The sequence below is a fragment of the Phocoena phocoena genome, chromosome 19 (genome assembly GCF_963924675.1).
Source record: "Phocoena phocoena chromosome 19, mPhoPho1.1, whole genome shotgun sequence".
Taxonomy (NCBI): Eukaryota; Metazoa; Chordata; class Mammalia; order Artiodactyla; family Phocoenidae; genus Phocoena; species Phocoena phocoena.
Window position 1 is genome coordinate 9,072,517 of NC_089237.1, and position 20,742 is coordinate 9,093,258.

Here is a 20,742-nt window from a genome sequence, read left to right on the forward strand (position 1 = left end):
GTTCAGATCCATTCTGGAGCTGGGACACAGTACAGTAACAATCTAGAGAAATACCCCATGCCTGCCTTTTGATCAGAGATGGTAAGCTGCCCTTCCCAGTCCTTCTCAGACTCGGGGTCTCACTGGCGGTGGAGGGTGTGAAGTGGTGTCAGCTGGCTTGGAGCAGAGCCGCCGCCTCAGCTCTGCCCAGAGGCCTGGGGTAAGTCTGAGCCAGACCTGCAAGCGTAGCCCTTACTTACGTTTCTAAGGAAGTGAAAGCAGATCCTGAAGTACAGCCCGATTATCTCGTGCACTTAGAAATAAATATTCTGGGACACTTAAAAATCTATTTGCAGACACAGGAGAACATTGAATATTAATTAATAAAACATTTGATGAATAACTTATCTTCACAGTAAACTCTGAATCTAGCAGTGAGATTAAGGGAGAATCTCCAGAGACGGCTTCTTTCACCCCTAAACTTTGTCGGGTTTCGTTAAGACGTACAGATAATTTGAGAGGGATTGGGAGGTGGTGGGGTGAGGGGTTAGAAAGATAACTACCCGGTTAATTTAGTCAAATATGAAGGCCATTGTGGGCTTGATCTGAGTGAAACCAGTGACATGGTGGGGTCATGATATCTTGCCTAGGGCTGTGTCCTCCCACGGTGGATGGAAGTGAAACATAGTGCCACATGTCAATCAGAAAACCAGAAGAGTACTGCTAATGTCGCTCCTATTCCAGAACATTTTGTAATCCGTATTCTACATACCTATCTACCTATTCTCCTCAGCTCCTCGGAAATGGGTCTCATTACCCTTGGCCAGGCATTCAGCTGTGCCGGTGGTAATCCCTGTAGCTGTCTCATGAGGTTGGAGGAGGCCCCAGCCAGAAGCGGACTTGACTTTGCATTATATTCTTATTCTAATGATATTATATTTGCTTTATCGTTTAGTTTTCTGGCACAAACATAACCAAAGGCAGAGATTGTGTGAGTTAATCACGGAAGAAGCGTATCACCCATTCGATGAACTAAAACTTGGAAGAAATTGGATTTGGGAATCCTCTCCCTAGGTAGATAAAACACATGTGCTGTTTCTCTAAGTCTCCTTAGAGCAGAAGCTGGAGGACATTGTCCTGCCTGCAAGCCGCCCTGTCCTAGAAGCTCAATTGCTCTTTTATCATCCTTTGGTATAAAAATGATACTCAAAAGTAGAGTCACCTGCAGATGGAGTGAATCAGCAAGATGCAGTTAGAGCATGACTGTTCTCACACCATAACTTCAGAAATCGATCTCACCGACCCCTCCAGCCAGAGGAATTCTACTTTAAGCACCACGCAGTAGTTACTGAAAGAGGACTGGGCTGTGAGCCATCAGTGCTTTGTGTGGGTATGAGATTTTTCTTGGGTTTCAGTTTGGTTAGGCTGTTTATACTTTCCTGTGTGTTGAGGGACTTGGTAAGTCGGGCTGGACGTGAAGGAGGACCAGGGAATCAGAAGTCCTGCTCAAGAAGTAGGAGGAGATGCCTGTCAGTGCAGGTCCTGCGGATACACATGAAGGTTTTCACTTTAGGTACCTTCAGTTCAAAATGAATAGAAAAATGAGACAAAGATGCCATTTGCCCCTCGACACAGCATATCGATAAGAAAGAGTTAGCCCATTTAAAATCGGCATTAATGCACTAAAATAAAAACCTATTTTTCTGTTTCTGATACCTACCCTCTGTGATGACCCAGTAAGACGGGCAAAGGCAGCTCTTCCTAAGAGGCTGTTGTGCAACTTGAGACCACGTGGTCAGCTTTAAAAAGGACCCTTATCTGTAACCCTCAGATAGACTCCCCTGTTTTTGGAACAGAAGTGTCAAATAAATGCCCGAGAAACAGGGCGTTCTAAAAATTATGGGCTGCTTTGCATCTGACTGAGCAAACTCTTCCACATAAAGCTTCACTCTAAGTACCTATCTTGATTTCAAATGTGAAGAATTAATTGTTGCTGCAGTAAATGTGAAAAATTGTTGGTGCTCTGCCCCTCCATAAGCCAGTAGCCATCCAAGCATTGTAATAAATTTACATTAGGCTTACGTGCCATCATTATGAACAAACTCCCATCTCGTTAATACTTAAGTTAGTACCTAAAAATACCAAGCGCATAGCAAGCACTCAAAGGCCTAATCAATTAAATTTTCAGTCCTTTATTTTTCCTTCACTTAATTGTAAGTGGTCACTTTTTAACTGAACCTTTCTTCCCCAAAAGGAGTGCTGTCACACTTGTAGAACTCTCTAAGTAGCATCCATGGAACAAGCTAGCATTGATCTCTAATTTCACGGAATAACGAATGAATGCCACCTCCCAACTTAACTATCTGTAGTGCTTAGGATGAGAATCTTTGAGTCGGGTGAAGATTCTCTTTCTCTAGGTTCTGTTTCCTGGCCTCTTACCTGCTCTGTGCTCATTTTCACGCCAGTCTTCTGGGCCTGCAGCACTTGGGCACCCTGGTTTTCTCCGTTCTGATAGAAAGATAAAGAATGTACAGTAAGTCCCCTACATACCAACCTTCAAGTTGCGAACTTTCAAAGATGTGAATGTGTGTTCACGTGTCCAATTACATTAGTTCACATTGAAACGGAACAGGACCCTAGGGTCCTTGCCCCCTCCCACCGTGTCCTCAGCCTGCCTTTTGTCTGTGCAAAAACTTCGGCCAAAGAATTAGTTTAATCAGAGAAGTGAGAAAATGCAGAAACAAAGGAAAACAGAGGAGACCAAATAATAATAGTTTAGTCAGTAAACATAGCCAAGGACCTTTATTTCCTCCTCAGTGGCTGTAGATAGTATTCTGAGCCGTATCCTGTGAGCTGTCTTATAGATACTGAAACCCACACCAGGTGGCAGAAGTTATCTACATGCTGAGCAGGCTGTAGCCATGACATAAGCTGCCACAATTCCAAGAATTGGCCTCAAGGAAATGGGAACAAACAGACCCTGGAACTGAAGATTAACAGTACCTAAAGCAATCCAGATGACTCTGGTCAGACCACTGATGACCAATTTCAAGATGCCTGTCAGAGCTGACTGTATTGTTTCTACATGTAGCCCCCTCCCTCTGTCTCTAAAAGCTGTTGCCCCCTGATTGTCGGGGGAGGGGGGAGTCGGCCTTTGGACAGGCGTCCGCCCTCCCCACGCTCCCCGCTTGTTGCCAGCATCCGAAATAAAGCAAACTTTCATTTGCACCAGCCTGGCCTCTTCATTGGCTTTTGAGTGGCGAGCAGCGGACCTGGGTTCGGTAACAACATGTCTGGCGTACGTTGTCACGCGCGTGCGTCCTCTACAAGTGGCTGTGCTTTGTGTACTGTACTGTACAGTGCTGTATAGAGCACAGTCGTGCAGTGTCTTTACTTCAAGCCCAGGATGAGTGAGTGAAAGTGCAGCTTGCTCTCCATTTCCTATTGCTGACGATCCTTCAGCTCTACCGTCTCCCACCTCCTCTCCCTCCTCCAGTCAGTAACGCTTCTTGCCTGTTCACTCCATGCCAGCCCCTTGTACTGTACGCCAGCTGTTGTACTGGGACTACTGTACTTCTCAAGGTTCTGTACTGTGAGATTAAAAATGTTCTCTTTCTCTGTGTTTTATATGTATTATTTGTGTGAAAAGTACTATAAACCTATTACAGTACAGTACTATATAGCTGATTGTGTTAGTTGGGTACCTAGGCTAACTTTGTTGAACTTACGAACGCACTCTCGGAACGTAACTCGTTCGTATGTAGGGGACTTACTGTATATTTAAAACGGACTGAAAGCTACATATTCTGGTAGCATCTCATTGCTGTTGTTATTTTATTCCCAGCACTGTGTTTGTTCAGTTGAAGAAGGGAGATAATTGGGACTTCTCTGGTTAAAGACTGTGCTTCCACCGCAGGGGGCATGGGTTCGATGCCTGGTCAGGGAACTAAGATCCCGCATGCGGTGTGGCCAAAAAAAAAAAAAGGGGGGAGGTTGGGGGGGAATGACTCCTGTATCCCATGGACCATCTTTTAAAACTTTAATATCAGTGTTTTAATGCAAGATAGAAATTTGCTCAGCCTCATTAAGCCCAACTTTAAAAGAACTTCTATAAAATTATTAACAACAGGGATACCAAATTCACTTGAGCAATAAACATTAAAAGTGGAGATCGTATTTATTTTGGTAGTATGTATTTGAAATTATCTCCTAGCTACCGAAAATATTTGCTTTGCATCAAAACGTTCTGGTGTGCCTGGGTTTTTAGCATCTCTTCCAGAGGCTCTCGGTTGTCAGGTGGTGCACTCATTCTGATGTGTATGTTAGTTTGGCCTTGTAGGTAAATTATTTTCTTGCCAGAGATCAACTTAAACTGGAAATGTTGTTTTCTTGCTTTTCTGAGTGAGCAATTCTTCTTCCATTTATTTCTAAGGTTTTAGAACCTGCTGCTTGCAGACCGTTTGCCTCCCATATAAAAATACTCTGTAGACATTCCTGCTGCTTTCTCAGGAATTAAAACCTCTTTAACTATAATTACCAGGGTTTTAACACTTATTCTTAGTTTTGACTTAAATAATTTGTAGTACTGTATTTCAAAAAGATGGCAGTATAAGGGTGACAGACAGATTTTAGGTGAATTTGTTATTTAATTACTAAGAGTAAATCAGTTTTTTTTTTTGTTTTTTTTGTTTTTTTTTTTGCGGTATGCGGGCCTCTCACTGTTGTGGCCTCTCCCGTTGCGGAGCACAGGCTCCGGACGCGCGGGCTCAGCGGCTCACGGCTCACGGGCCCAGCCGCTCCTACGGCATGTGGGATCTTCCTGGACCGGGGCACAAACCCATGTCCCCTGCATCGGCAGGCGGACTCTCAACCAGTGCGCCACCAGGGAAGCCCTAAATCAGTATTTTTATAGCTGATTGGCCTTTAGCAACACCTGTATTATTTTATCTTCTCCAAACTTCCATAATTTTTGTCATCTGTGTTAATTTTCCTAATTTAATTTTGTCCCTTCGATTTGTAAAACTCCTCCCAAAATGCGTTATTGTTTTATGTGTAATTATAGGTAATATTACAGTTAGCAATTGCCAACAACAGCAGTTAGGGCTAACTTCCTGATATTGGTAATAGTTTACATAATATATTACTCAGCATAGAGTTTGTAGTTTTAAGTGATTCATAGGTTGCATGTACTTTTATTGTGAATCAATATTATTGCATTTTATTAGAGTAAAGCATCATGGGAGCTGATCGCATGGTGTTTCTAGTCAGAAAATTAATAAATTTCATAATGGAGATGGTACTATCCATATTTTAACCAAATAACTTAAAATTTGTGGTTGGCTACTTGTATTTTATGCTTTCTATTCTTCAGTTAGTATTTAAAACATTCACAGTTCTGTCTCCGAGAAACTGTATCTGTATGAAGACTACAAGTGACATGACCTGTCATTGTGACTATCAGTAGTGTCAAGTGAGCTTATGGGCAAAAGCAAAAAGATCAGAATTTGGGTTGATTCGGAAAAAGTGAAGTTTGCATATATAACATAAAATGTTTTTCTTACTAAAGTATAAAGAAGGTGGGGAGATCCTTACTGTTGCCTGGTCTCGTGACCTCTTCTGTGCCTGTAGATAGTGATGCCATAACCTTCTGGATTCATCAGGGACCCTTATCTAGTTTCATTGCATCCCAGTCCCAGATCAGGATGCTATGGCAACAGGACTGGGTGGAGGAATGAAAGAAGAATTCTGAAAAATTCTTGCAAAAAATACTTGCAATCAGTGTGTTTGTTGGAACCACGCTTATCCATAATTCCTCCACTCTGTTCCCATCTTTAAAGATGAATGCCTCAGCTCTTTCTCAGCCCACTGCTGGTACCTGAGAATTGTCTGGGTTCTCTATTATTACTTTATTTGTACATGTCTAATCTGCCATCTTCTCACTTCTTTGCCCAGATATATGTCTTTGATGGTTGGTCAAAAGATAAGCAAAAATAATTTTCAGTGTATATTTGCCACTTGTAAATTTTTTTATAAGAGATTAATGTAACATGAAATTTCTTTTAGGTTGTTGTGTATAATACCAGAAGTAAAAGAGCTACTTCTTAAACTGTAGTTTTTAAACTATTCTTTTAAACTCTATCATGTTGCAAATACTGTGAATTGAATAGTTTTTAATATAATGGACTTTTAAGTGGGTAGGGGTCAGGAGTGAGAAAAATGCAACTTTAAAAAAAACTGAACAAATCTGATTAGATTCAGTATTGTCTCCTTTTCGCTTTCTACTAAAAGCCATCCTAAAGATAGATTCTCTCAAAATTATTTTGAACTTGAAATTACCATTTTTACTTTCTCTCTGTGTTCCATTTTTATTGTTTTCTCTCTCCCCTGGTGCCCTTTTCAGTTTCGTCAGGCTGGGGAGAAATGCCTAATGTTCATTCAAAGGCTGAAAACTCTTGGGGAGAGCCATCCTCCCCTTCTACCCTGGTTGATAACGGCACAGCAGCATGGGGCAAGCCGCCCAGCAGCGGCAGCGGATGGGGGGACCAGCCCACCGAGCCGGCGGTGACGTTTGGAAGAGCCGGCGCCCCCGCTGCCGCCCCAGCCCTGTGCAAACCAGGTGAGCTGTGCTTCCTGCCCTGGGTTGGCCGGTTCGAGATGGACCCGGGTCGTCTGTTTAGAGGGATGCTTCTCATTGAATTTTAAGAATTAGTGTTTTAGGACGCTTTCCTCATTTTTAAGTCTAACGTTAAACTAAAACTGTAAAGAAATATTTGCCCTGTCTGATACAAGGACACAAGGGAGCTTTTAACAGAAGTCCATGTTCTCCTTTTCACAAAAAAATAAATACAAGGATCAGAGCAATAAAGCATAGCTGCTTGATGGTTAGTAGCCTCCACGCTTCTTCAGCAGTGTTCTCCTACCTGCCATTCAAACTCTTTAAACTTGCTATTTCACTGAGCAAGGTGGATAAGGCAGGCCATTTTTCTTTTTGAGATTAGGTTCATACATTACTTAACAGCAGTCTGACACTTGCTTTGCTTTCAAGTAAACAAAATTCTGCTTTAGATTCTCCAGGTTTATGCTTCTTCTCTCTTTTTTTCTTTTCTTAAAGAGAAAAACCATGCTGTGTTTTCCTCCCATTATCTGAAAGTATGATAAGTATACATATAAAATGTACATCCTTACAAATGACCAGATCATGTTTACCAAGTGGAATCCTGTAACGTGTGGCTGTTTTGCAATGTGATACTTACGACAAGAGCATGAATATGTTTGCTGATTTAAGTCTGATATTAAAATTAATTGTTCACATGGCTGCAGAAGCTCGGGGTTTTTTTTTTTTTTTTTTTTTTGGACATCATTAAATGTCTCAGATCTTAAAATGAAACTTTATTGTTTTAGTATTTTGTTACTTTGTTAACACTGGATAGTATGCTCTGTATACCAACCATTCTGCTGGATTATTTATTTCATTTATATTACTTCTTGTTATACATCTAAAGGATGGGGAGCTCCTGGGTATTTAGATTCAGGCACTGGGGTAGTATATTTGTTTTTAATAATTTGTCCTTGGAGGCCTAATTATATGCCTGTCCACCTTGTAAGCCTCATGTCTTCATCGTCTTACAGACTCTAGTAACAGTACTGTCACCTGACCTTTGTCCTTCAGATTCCCCAGGAAGTGAAAATTTGGGGTAATTTTTTTTTGCGGTACGGCCGCTCCGCGGCATGTGGGATTTCCCCGGACCGGGGCACAAACCCATGTCCCCTGCATTGGCAGGCGGACTCTCAACCACTGCGCCACCAGGGAAGCCCTGGGGTAACTTTTATACCAAGAATTGCTTTGTATTTTAAGAAAGGAGAAAGATAATATCCTGAAATCGAAACTCAGTATTCAACTTGTAGCTCCCTCTGCCTATAGCCTCAGCTGTCTCCATCCTGTCATTCTGGGAGCATCTCCTGGGAGCTTGTCAAAAGCGCAGACTGTTGGGCCCAACCGCAGACCTGCCGCATTTCTCCTGATCCACTGGCAACTCGGGTATGGTCGCGTTGGGGGAGCACTGGTCCACGTGACATACCACGTGACAGGGAGGATAGTGACGTTTCTCAGGACTCTGCATTTTACCAGCCATTCCATATCATGCAGAGATTGCCACCTTCAGTAGCCTCCAGGATTTACTGTTAGAATGTCCATGCTTCGAAATGACTTCTAGTTGGTTAAAGGAGTTTGGAACAGCACAGGCTACAAATAGCTGAAGTTTGAAGAAAAAAATAGGTACATATATACATGTATATTACATTTCTAGTAGGGAAAATTAAATTCTTAGGGCTAAGGGAAACAAAGTAGTAAAAGGTAGGTTATGTACACCCCTTTTGTCCTGCCTCCCCCTAAATGATGTTATAGGGCACCATTGTCTGCTTTGGGAATGGTGAATCTGATACATTCGTGTTCCCTCTCTTTCTAGCTTCAAAATCTATGCAAGAAGGCTGGGGCAGCGGCGGGGACGATGCGAACCTCGGTGCTGGTCAGTGGGAAGACGAGGACGGGGGCATGTGGAACAACGCCGCTTCCCAAGAAAGCACCTCCTCCTGCAGTTCCTGGGGGAACGCCCCCAAAAAAGGACTCCAAAAGGTGCGTGCGACACTAAAGGAAATAAACTCTAAAAATCAGTGGTGGTACTTAAAAACATTCAGTTTCAAGGTGGTATCTCCAGGTAATAGTGACAGAGAGATCTGAGGTTCTCAGAGTGCTCTCAGGACCCTGGTGGCCCTGAGGCCCTCTCGGCGGGTCTCTGCCGAGCGTAGAATGGGGTTTTCCAGAGACTACATGCCATTGCTGTCACAGCAGAGCGAAGGCAAGAACAGATGGGTGAATCCAGGTGCTTCTGTGAAGCTGGACAGTAGGGAGATGTTCATTCAGGTACGACAGTGCCACTCTTCTCACTAAAAATTTTTGTTTTAAAAAATATAATTATTTTCCATTAAAAAACATTGTTATATTAACATATAATGGCTTTGTTATGGTTATCTTTAAACAAATTAATACAGTTTTTTTAATTTCTCAGTTTTAATTTCTAATACAGTAAATATCAATAAATACAACCCATATAAACAAAACTTCTTTAGGATCCTTGGGTTATTTTAGTTTTTGTTTTTGCGGTACGTGGGCCTCTCACTGTTGTGGCCTCTCCTATTGCGGAGCACAGGCTCCGGATGCGCAGGCTCAGCAGCCATGGCTCACGGGCCCAGCTGCTTCGCGGCATGTGGGATCTTCCCAGACCGGGGCACGAACCCGTGTCCCCTGCCTCGGCAGGCGGACTCTCAACCACTGAGCCACCAGGGAAGCCCAGGATCCTCGGTTTTTAAGAGAGGTAATGGGGTCCTGGGAGCAGGAAGTGTGAGCACTCCCCAGGGAATCAGTTCTCTGCACCCAGATGCACAGCCTCCAGAAGAAATCAAGGGAGGTCCACAGCACAGATGCGCACCAAGACAGCTTCCAGGTAGATCACGAATTCAAACATGAAAGAGAAAAATGTAAGAGAATTTTAAAAACTACCTTGGCGAGGAAGAGGCCTTTCTAACTATGACCAAAATCTAAAAGCCATGGAATGAAAGGCTTATAACTTCAGTAAACATAAAAACTATACCTGATAGAAAATTTCATCATCAAAGTCAAAAGGGAAAAAAATATTTGTAAGTCATAGAGAAGACTGACCTTCCTGATAAATAGAGAAAGATCCTAGAAACTGTTTTTTTTTTTAAACCCACCGGTAATCCAGTAGACAAAAGCGAAGAATGTAAGCAGGTGATCCATGGAAAAGGAACACAAGTCACTGTTAAACGTGTGAAAGGATATTGAACCTGACTTGCAGAAAGAGAATTCAATTTAAAACAACAAGAAGAAATGCCATTTTTCATCTCTCAGTCCAGCAGAAATCCAAAACACGCTGTCTTCACAAAGCTGTAGGAAAGCCAGCACTCTCATACATTGCTGGTGGAAGCGTAAACTAGTGTAACCCAAATGGAGGGCAGTGTGGCGTCATCTGTCAAAATTACCGATGCGTCAGCACTTTGACACAGACCTTCTACTTGTCAAGGGACAGCAAAAAAATAGTAACTTAAGTGCACATCGATGGGGTAACTAGTTAAATTATGCTACATCCGTATTATGAAAAACTAAAGTTTTTTTTAAAGAAACTAAACATTGATATGAAAAGATCAGTGAAATATATTGCTAAGTGAAAGGCAAGATACAGAGAATCTGTATAGCACAACCCCGCTTTTGGGGGGCAAGGGGAAGAGAAGAGAAAATGGGTGTGTGAGTGTGAGGCACACACGTACTTGTAATGGCCTCTGTTGAATTTAAAATTCTCTGGAAGGATGAGTAAGGAGAGAAGAACTCAGCGGACGGGTCATGGGGCGGGAAGAAGATGCTTCCATTTGCCCCTTTTTTCTGCTTTTGAATCATGTGAATGTATTATCTGTTCAAAAATTTTTCAATTTGAAAACCATTCAATTAGCAGTAAGCAGAACCCAGAAACTAAAACCACAGCTTTTTGCTCATAAAGAGTAGAAATGATTGCAGACTTCAAATTAAATCTTTTCACAATCAGGCTGGCAAATAATCCTGTTAATGATGGGACCAGAAACACCAAATTGATAAGTTAAAATATTGTATATTCTTGGCAAACCTGGCTCTGGCCACAGAGTAATGATTAAAGTCACCTCTAGAGAAGCCACTTGCTTGAGGAAAGTGAGCCTGTTAGTTTACAGTCACCCCACATGCTCCGTCCTGTGATCGTGGCAGGCTCAGTTTTGAAAGCACTGTGAAGAATACTTTGTGTATGGTAGTAACGCATTGTTAGATCCCCCTCGTTGCAGAAGAGCAGGAGATTCTTGAGGGGTCACATCTTGACGCTCAGCCCTTCCACGGTGCCCTGCTGCCCCCTCTCCGTCTCGTTGCCCTTTCCTTTCCACTGGACTCCCACCTTTTGTCTTCATCCTCTCCCTCACCGCCATTTCCCCACTTATTTTTTTTCTCCACCCTACAGGCCATAAACGATGAATACTTAACAAAATTAATAGGTTTTTTTGATCCCTTTCATCTTGTCTTTTCTGTTGGAATGAACACCCTGTATTTTGTCATCTTTTAGAATAAAGCTTATAAAAGGGCAAAAGCCATAAAAGCCATGTAATTTTTAGTAAACTTTATGTGGTTATTATAGGGTCGTGTTCGGGGGAGCACTTCTTATGATTATTTGATAATGGAAGCGGTACATATTTGTGATGAACTAAGTTCATTCTCTGGAGAAAAGAAATAATTTTCTTGCTTTTTTAAGTCCATAAATCGCACACATATGCCAACCTCAGAAGCGCCCTGAAGCATTTCATAGCACGAGCCGCCGGATGCTGTCAGGGCGATGTGGAGCACAGCATTGCTCAGCGGTAACAGAGAGACACTGTGACATGTAAATCAACATGAATTTTAGGCATCTCCCATTTCTGGAAGAAATGCATCAAAGCGTGGCTCATGGACTTTCTCCTTCCCACACTTGGTTCTAGGGCATGAAAACATCTGGCAAGCAGGACGAGGCCTGGATCATGACCCGGCTGATCAAACAACTCACAGACATGGGCTTCCCGGTGACTGGCGTCTTACTTTACTCCTCCCGCCATGTGTCCTGCCCTGCATGGCCCTGTTGTGTCCTGCCCACCTTTGTCATGTGTAACACGGAAGGAAGACTTGGGGGATTGAGATTGTTGGCAAAACCTAACTCGTAAATTCTCCTTTCACCTGGGCGCTTCTGCTTAGGGATCATTGCTTTGAACTACAGCAAAGATCCACATCATTTCTATCAAGAAAGGTGTGAGAACCTTTTCTTAGAATAAAAAATGATGTGTGATTTTTAATTTTCATTGGTTTATACAGCTTTATATTTTCTTTTCATTTATAATTAAAAGTGAGTTTTCACTCGTTTATGCAGTACGTTGACCAAGATCTCAAGAGAAAACTGGTATAAAGTACTAAACCCTCGTGTCCAGATAAAGAATCCTAACCAGACCTATTTGCTTCCTGAGTTTCATATCGTGTGTAGGGAGAGTTGGAAATCTTAGGGTCTTCTTCTGAAAATGCCTCCCGGTCTCTTCAGTCCCTAAGAGCCAGTGGCAGGAGTTCAGACCATGAGCGGTGCCTCCTATATCTGCCACGTAGCCCCTTCAGTATCTGCCACATAGCCCCTTCAAATGTCTTCTTTCCAAATCTTTATTCAAATGAGTGTTTGCCTTTTGATTGCTGCAGATGTCCCTAAAGGATGGGTCTAGAGTGGCCCCAGACTGGAGCAGGGGACCACGTACTTCACGTGGGGTGCAGGCCCCTGACCCTGTGCGGGCGCGGCCGGGGGCCCAGCCTCCCCACGGGTGAGGTGATAGGCCCACACTGGCCCTGCAGTGCTTCAACACCATGCCCAGCCTGGTTTTGGCCTCCACCGAGACTAGTCTGTTTCAATCAGAGAGATAATTATCAAAATGAACCTACGTGTTTTGTGTTATGTTGTCTTTACATTTTTTGGTGAAAAGTAGTTTACAGCAGAGCCTAGAATCTGACTCTTACCGTGACTTCCTGCAGCTGCCCTGGGAGAGGTTTCACCCTGCTAAACCACAGAGTCAGAAATAAGACCCTCCTGGCACTGGACATTTGGGGTTTAAAATGTTAAATACAAGTTCTTCCCTCTAAAAATCAATTCAGTACATTTTCTTATTACAAGTATTTTTTATTTAGAAGACATTTCTCTCTAACCACACGGAAGAAAAGTATTTCTAGTTCCAAAATCTAACAATATTAGGTTAATATCAATCATTTCCCTGAGTTAATAGTGATAGAGCTCTTTACAAGCTTTTCCTTTTGTTAACACGCAGTCCTAGTGAAAACTCTGTTTCCCTCCACAGAGAGAGCCAGCTGAAGAGGCCTTGAAGAGTAATAATATGAATCTTGACCAGGCCATGAGTAAGTAAGATGACATACCTAAAGTACACTTTTTTTTAAAGGTACCAATTTGTGAGTTTTGATGTTCAGAGTCGTGGGTTAATGGTTGAATACGCGCTGGGGAGACAAGACCACCCGCAGGATGTGCACCTGCCACGGGGCCGGTCCCTCAGGGCTGGTGGGCACTGGGAACAAATGGCCAAACACCACATTGAACGACGTTTGCTTTTTCTGTTTTGGGTTTTTTTTTTTTTTTTTTTTGCAACAAATGGATGAATTTTTTCTATCTCCATCTATTTTGAGTGGGGAGATAGTGACCCTCTTGGAGAAAGGCACTGGGACCACGTGCCCACCTCATTGGGTGCTGAGTGAGCTGTTCTCGTGCCGCGCCCGGCAGGGCTTGCTCAGGGCCCCACGGGAGCATCGCCTGCTGGCTGAGAGACGAGAGTTACTGTCAAGGAACAAGCAACCCTAGTTCTGGAATTGCTTTAAAAATAATATCAATTATGTTAAATGTTTACATGTAAAATACAGCTGATTCCCATCATTCGTGGTACTTACGTCCTATAAAGTCCCTGCAGACACTGAATCAGGAAGTACTAAACCCTTGCTCCTCGGGAACATACAGGGTTGAGATCGTCTAAGCCTCTGGCCACAGCATTTTTGTCAACCAGTCAACACGTAACCTTGTTTTATGTGTGTTTCTGTTTAAAGACACCGTATTTAATATGTATTTCTCACAAATAATTATGTGCCATATTTCTTTATAATAAAGTATTAGCTATGAAGGGTTGAACATCCTCCTGACCCTGGATAATGTGACCATAGATTTTGTTCCCTTTTTGACTCACACCAATGCCGTGAGCTTTGCTTTTTTTAAATAAGTTATCATCTTGTGAATCCACAAATTTAGCCGCTTTCCATCTTTTCTGAAGCTTCATCTCACACTGTAGACATTACTTGAGCTCCCCCCACACAGCCTTATACACGGTGGTGACATTCTGTCCCTGTTCCGGCTGCACTGCCCTGTCATCAGCTGAACTCAGCCGCCTGGGCAGTGCTGCTGCAGGAGCTGCTGAACAAAGCAGGCACCATGCAGCCTTCTTGCGCTTAGGACGCTAGACAGCACATTGGCTTGGGGACCATGGGGACCACTGTGATGACCAACAAAAAGCACAGAGATAGCCCTAAGTGCACCACAAAAGGACACCGGTCGCTTTGTGAGAGCCTGATCTGGGAATGTGTGTCGGGGGCTCAAATTCTTCACTGCCCCACATGTCCACAAATGACCAAAAACCGCCATAATATTGATTTGGGGGCTACAAGTATATTTTGGCAAGTAGGTGAATTCACAAGCTCGGAATTCACAAATAATGAGGATCAACTTTTTTTTTTTTTTTTTTTTCTGGTGCGCGGGCCTCTCACTGTTGTGGCCTCTCCCGTTGCCGAGCACAGGCTCCGGACGCGCAGGCCCAGCGGCCATGGCTCACGGGCCCAGCCGCTCCGCAGCACGTGGGATCTTCCCGGACCGGGGCACGAACCCGCGTCCCCTGCATCGGCAGGCGGACTCTCAACCACTGCGCCACCAGGGAAGCCCGAGGATCAACTTTATAATCACATGCAAATGCCAAATGGGTGGTATAAGCTGCCAGGACAGAGGGAATCGGTGTGAGCTGGAGGGAGTTAGTCCCGCCTCCTTAGAGCCGCGAGGCGGCGCAGAGTCAGAGGGAGTGGAAAAAACACCAGTCTCTGAATTGGAAGAGCACAAGGACAGACTCTGTCTGGTTTGCATTGTACTGTATCCCCGACATTCGGACAGGTCCTTACAGCCAGTAGGGACTCAGCAGGTGGAAATCGATGGCCATGAGGCGGGGCAGCCAGGGAAGGGCCCTCTTTGGAAAAAGAGGCGACAAGTCCCAGGGGAGAGGAAGGGCCTAGCCCCACAGTGGCAGAGGTGGCCGGCGTGGCTGCGAGGGACGAGGAGCAGGGGCCAGAGCTAACCCGAGGCCCCTGTTTTCTGGGGGTGAGCGTCTCAACTCCTTCCCTGAGGGGGTAGGCTGGTGCCCGTCCGTGCTCAGAACTCACAGCCGACCCCCGAGGCATCTCGTTTCAAGCGCTGTTTCTGTCTGCTTTGCCCCAGGCGCTCTGCTGGAAAAGAAGGTGGATGTGGACAAGCGTGGACTGGGAGTGACCGACTACAATGGGATGGTCACCAAGCCCCTTGGCTGCCGCCCACCGATCTCCAAAGAGTCTTCCGCGGACCGCCCCACCTTCCTGGACAAGGTATGAGTTTAGGTGGCTTTTTGTTTGTTTTTAACAAGAGGTGTTTTTCGTTTTCACTGTGTTGGATTAAAAAGTTATTGGGCTATAATATTTAAGTGACTTTTACCCATTTTTCCAATATATATGAATGTTTAACTCAAAAGAGGTTGTGTTATAGTTCATATGATGGGACTAGGAATAAAAATACTGAAATTGAAAACTGATTTTCATGTTAGCGGGTGAGCTTGGCTGCTTCAATTTGTCCAATAGACGAGGGTCCATCAAGTTTCTGTTTTACGGTCTTACTTTATATGCACAGTTCTTCCCACTGGAAATGATGTATTACATGTCTAATCTCAGGAAAAAGGGTCTAGAAGTGGTTAGGCATGGGCACCCATGTCTCATGGCCCTTGCTTGGATGGTCTACTTCAGAGAACATGCAGGGGTCTGTGGGAAAATCCCCTTAGATGTTTCAGCAAGTGTAGTCGCCGGTTCATTCCCCTTAGTATCGTCATGCTCCCTCTCCAGATTGGTGTGACCTCAGAGGGGGGAAACAGCATCCCGTTAAACTCAATCAAAATGTTCATCCTTGAAAAAAAAATGGAAGCAAGAAAGGACAAGTTTAAAGCAAACAAACAGACTAAAAGCAAGCTCATAGGAGAAGAGCTGAGAGTTCGTCTGTTCTCCGATTAGCAGCGTCCTCTGCCAGCACTCCACACAGTGGAGTCCTCGCCTTGCCCGGCGCCACTGTGCCCAGAGGAATCGGAATTTCAGACAACGATGAATCATTTTTGGACCATGTTTATTCTCAGATATTATTAGTAGTTTATCTGAAATTCCAGTTTAACTCCACACCCTGTATTTTTATTTGCTAACTGTGGGACCCTGACTTATTTCCGTATCTTTAAAATGTGAAATAATACTGCAGGTTTGGGGACTTCCCTAGTGGTCCAGTGGTTAAAACTCTGCACTTCCACTGCAGGGGGCACAAGTTTGCTCCCTGGTCAGGGAACTAAGATCCTGTATGCCACATGGCATGGCAATCAATCAGTCTATCAATAAATAACTGCAGGTTTGTTGTGAAGTTAGATGAGATAAATTTACAAAGGACCTGGCACCCAATAAATGTAAAAAAATAATAATAACAAGATTTTTGTCTGTTTTATAATTTACCTTATTATTAGGTTAAACCATATGAAATCGCTGTTTGTAGGTCAAAAACATTTGAATGTCAGCAGATTTCAACCTAATGTATACCTAGAGCCTTGCTAATAACTTCTCAAAAGGAGCCTGTTTATTTGAAAATGGTTGTAAAGTGTTTTCCAAGTAAGACTTTTTACAGTGTTTGTCTCTCTTCTGATTCCTACCCATAGGCAGGGTCAGTAGTGATGAGAATATTATAAGCTGATATGTGTTTGTAAAATAATTGTTAAAATGAAAACAGCATCTTAATCCTGTTTCTCTTTTTTCTTTTTCCTCTCTTCCTTTTGACCATTTCTCCATTTTCCTGTCCACACATTTTTGATCTTTTAATTCTTTGTTCATCCGCATCCCTTACTGTGTCCCGGGAAACTTGTGCTTTGTGTGCGGACGGGCACTGCGCACAGCTCACGCTTTCTTTCCCCAATCAGGATGGCGGCCTCGTGGAAGAGCCCACGACTTCACCATTTTTGCCTTCACCAAGCCTGAAGCTCCCCCTTTCCAACAGTGCACTCCCTAATCAGGCCCTGGGCGGGATTGCCTCAGGGCTGGGCATGCAAAACTTGAATTCTTCTAGACAGGTAAGGCTGTTGGTAGAGGGCCACCGTGGTCTCTCTCACTTGCCTTTAAGAAAGTGTGTTTGACACACAAACCTTATTTTTAATTAATGCCTGCATTTGAAAATATAACTGAATATGTAAAGGAAGCTGAAATATTATAAGGATTTCCTTCCAAGTGATGTACTGCTGTCAAGAATTGAATCCAGTTCTTGAAATTTAACCATGTTATAGGAAATGCTTCAAAATTATATTTATTTTTACATGTAACCAAAACACCCTTGGTACTAAAGTACTGCTAGTGAAATGACATGGACCGCAGAGCCGTCTTCACCTGCCCGATGCGTTCACAGGTCCAGGCAGTGCCGTCCTGTCTCTCCTGACAGTCGAAACCTTAAATGCATTGATCTGCAGGAAAACACCATACTCTCCCCTTTTTCCCAGAACAGAGGTGACATCTCTTGCAGGTTCTCAGTGGTTTTCAGAGAGTGATGTTGGCACTGTTCCCTGCCTTTGACACTCTTGGGGGAGGTGAAAGTCACCCTCAGACGTCCCTGAACGGAGGGACCTGGGGTTTTGATCGACAGCCGCTTCGTGTCACTTCTCTCCCCTGGAATGAAATGATACGGAAGCGCGTCACGCTCTTCCCATCCACAGAACTGCTCTTCTTGATTTTCTCCCGGGGGAGGCTCACATCACACAGCTCTGAGCCTTCTCTTCCAGCGATGCTGTGAGATTTGGGGTGGCCGGCGGCAGTTCTCAGTGGCGCCCCATCCGCGTGATCCTGGCCATCTCTTATTGCCCACCGGGCTGCGGTGCCAGTTTCAGCTCTTCTGCGGTCGGGAAGTCAGCAGCCTGGCCGGCGGGCCCCGGGGATCAGATACCCAGTCAGGAAAGTAGAAAGAAGCACTCAAATATATAGTTCTTATATTTAACACAAAGTCAACTGCCTGGACTTGTTCACGTATTCAATTTCAGGTTTGTTGAAATCATAATTATATTTCCTTTTGGAAAATGTCCTGTTCTCCCAGGTGAGTGGTCCCCACACAGATGCCCTTTACCCCTGCACAGACGGTGCCCACACAGCCTTGCCTGCTGCTCCTGGAAGACGGCGGCCTTGTCGGGGGCACTTAAAACTGGCTCTGTGGGCGGCTTCTGTGATCTAAAGACAGAGGCAGGCTTTGCGGGCAGATCTCCTGTCATCTGTACCCAGTTCAGACAGCACTTCTCAAGCATCCCCTCTGGTACACGTTGAGAGCGGCAGGAAGCAGGTGCAGCCTTGCCCCCCGCTTGCTCCCGGGAGACTGTGTAACGCGCCCTCCGCCTCCTGCAGACACCGAGTGGCAACCTGGGCATGTTTGGCAGCAGCGGAGCAGCCCCAGCGAGGACCATGCAGCAGCCGCCACAGCCGCCCGTGCAGCCCCTGAGCTCCTCCCAGCCCAGTCTCCGTGCTCAAGTGCCTCAGTTTCTATCCCCTCAGGTCAGACCCGCGTCCGCGCTACACTGAGAGCCGGTCAGCCCGCCCTGTTAACCTGTCCGTCCCACCCTCCTGCCCTGGGAGGCGTTTCCGGAGCTGCTCCCCCAGGGCCCCCGCCCCACAGGCCAGGGCTGGGACTTCTGTCCTGGTCTTGAGAAGATTACTCGGATGAGCTCATTGAATTCTTCTAGATTGGTGGGAGAGGAAAGCGGCAAGTGAAATTGCTTGGGACATAAAAGAAAATTCTAAGAAGCAGTGAAGGACTGAGTAATGCTTTAGTGACAAACTAAATGTGACAATATATAATAGTGTCCATATCACAGACTTTTGAGTTAAGTTTATTCTTTAGTATTAGATCGTTTTAAAACAAAAGAGCAAATAGAATCAAGGAAAAGGATATTGTTTTGCATAGCTCTAAAGCATAATGTCAGCTTCTTCTCATATTAATATTGTTTACTCTTAGAACATTTCCATAATTTTTGACTTTGGACTGAGTTTTTAATTACAGTGTTACAGTCCTTACCGCTTAAAAGAATATTCAGTAATAGATTAAAATGGTAAATCATAGAATTCGCTGGACGTAATTACTCCTCCACAGTTGTTTGACCAGAGATCTGTGCACTGAGTTGAGATGGCTGAAATCTGGGTAAAATAATAGTGAAATGCATTAAACAGGGTACACTGGAAGCTGCTACTCAGAGACACCCTGAAATACAGATGCTCGGGTGAGACAGACAAGTAATTCGCCCCCAAGCAACGGAGCAGAAAGTAGCAGCTCTGCCTCGGCCGTTGCCCAATGACAGGAGGGAAAGCGAGAGACAAACCACTTCCACTCATGTCCCACTGCCCAAGCCTAGTGATGTGGCCACCCCAGCTAAGGCACAGGAGCAGAGACAGGTCCAGGAGACAGAGAGCAGCCTTCCGCACACAGCAAGCCAGCGTGTCCCGAACGTCACTCATCTGTGTGCCTCCCACGACTGTTACGTAATGTGTTTTCTTTAAGTTGACTTGCCTTCTTAATTTAGATAAATTTATTCTTAAAACTGAACATGTCCGTCGTAAAGAGAAAAAGCAACATTTTTCTAATACACGTTAGACGACTGTAAAAGATACTCTTCTGTGCTCTACCTAAAACCATCTTGCGTAACTGCTGTGATAAGCGTACAGCGCACGCCGTGGAAAACACTGAGCTGGCCGGTGCCAAACCCCTGAAGGGTTCAGAGCAGTGAATGCCAGTTGGGCAGGGAGGCAGGCTGACCATTGCGGTCAGGGCGGGCTGGCCGGCCACACCAGGGCACATGCCACATGGGAGGCTGGGCAGCCGGGCCCCCCGAGAGGAATGGCTGGTCCCACGAGCAGGGGGAGACCACTTCCCGAACGTGTCAACTTGAGAAGGGGTCCCTGCCTGCCCTGGAACAAGGCCCCCCGGTCAGATGGCTGCGGTGCCATCTGCTGAGCTCCTGCGGGGACTAGTCCAAGGCACCTGTGTGAGACGCAGACACTGGCCTCCTTTGAGGAGGCTCGAACTTCCTCCCGGAGACCACGCCTTCGCTGTCTCCCACCCTTAAACGATGCCCGCTTAGCTTCATTTCGACAGAACGTGAAACCAGTTACCGATGGGAGTAACCCAGAGCCCTAGAAAGTTAATTCGTAACTAAAATATTTGGAGGAAGAAATCTCTTTCTTGCCATCTGCCTTTACCTCCCTCCCTCCCTTCCTTCCTTTCTTCCTCTCATATTATCCACAAAAGCATGTAAACTACTAATGTTAAAATGTCTGTAAATTTTTTAATGGCTTTTGAAGTTCACTGAGACAAATATAACTGTTATTTACTCAGTTTTGAATCTCAAAAAGCTGCACAGACAAGTAGATGTTTGAATAGAGAATCCATGTCTAATGGTGCATTTTTTGTTAACAGGTTCAAGCACAGCTTTTGCAGTTTGCAGCAAAAAACATTGGTCTCAACCCTGCACTATTAACCTCGCCAATTAATCCTCAGCATATGACGATGTTGAACCAGCTCTATCAGCTGCAGCTGGTGAGTGGGTAGATCTGCTCGGGTTCTAGGACAGAGGAAGAGCCTTCTCCCCGTGAGCTCGGGGATGTGCCAGCAACCTGCACGCCGACTGAAGAAAAGCAGTCGCTGTAACGCTTTTCTTCACATCAGGGAATGTCATTGAGACTTTCATGAAGTTTGTAAACTATTAAAAGAATTAGGAAGTTCTTCACTTAAGGGTGTGTCCACTAAGCTTTGTGGATTCTTTGGCCCTTTCGTGATCAGTCTT

The 20,742-nt window shown here is 44.6% G+C and overlaps 1 protein-coding gene across 5 annotated transcripts in view; it reads left to right on the forward strand.

Annotated features, from left to right (window-relative positions):
• The window catches only part of TNRC6C (trinucleotide repeat containing adaptor 6C), a 56,580-nt gene that overhangs the window by 15,937 nt on the left and 19,901 nt on the right, over positions 1 to 20,742 (forward strand). For 2 of the 5 annotated variants that reach the window (XM_065898114.1, XM_065898111.1), the window contains 8 exons: positions 6,380 to 6,595; positions 8,445 to 8,611; positions 11,542 to 11,622; positions 12,925 to 12,982; positions 15,102 to 15,244; positions 16,831 to 17,004; positions 18,314 to 18,460; positions 20,376 to 20,495. In XM_065898114.1, the coding sequence (XP_065754186.1) occupies positions 6,380 to 6,595; positions 8,445 to 8,611; positions 11,542 to 11,622; positions 12,925 to 12,982; positions 15,102 to 15,244; positions 16,831 to 17,004; positions 18,314 to 18,460; positions 20,376 to 20,495 (1,106 nt within the window). Of the gene's footprint in view, positions 1 to 1,626; positions 1,632 to 6,379; positions 6,596 to 8,444; positions 8,612 to 11,541; positions 11,623 to 12,924; positions 12,983 to 15,101; positions 15,245 to 16,830; positions 17,005 to 18,313; positions 18,461 to 20,375; positions 20,496 to 20,742 lie in introns of all 5 variants that reach the window. The other 3 variants (XM_065898112.1, XM_065898115.1, XM_065898113.1) reach the window with 2 other exon arrangements.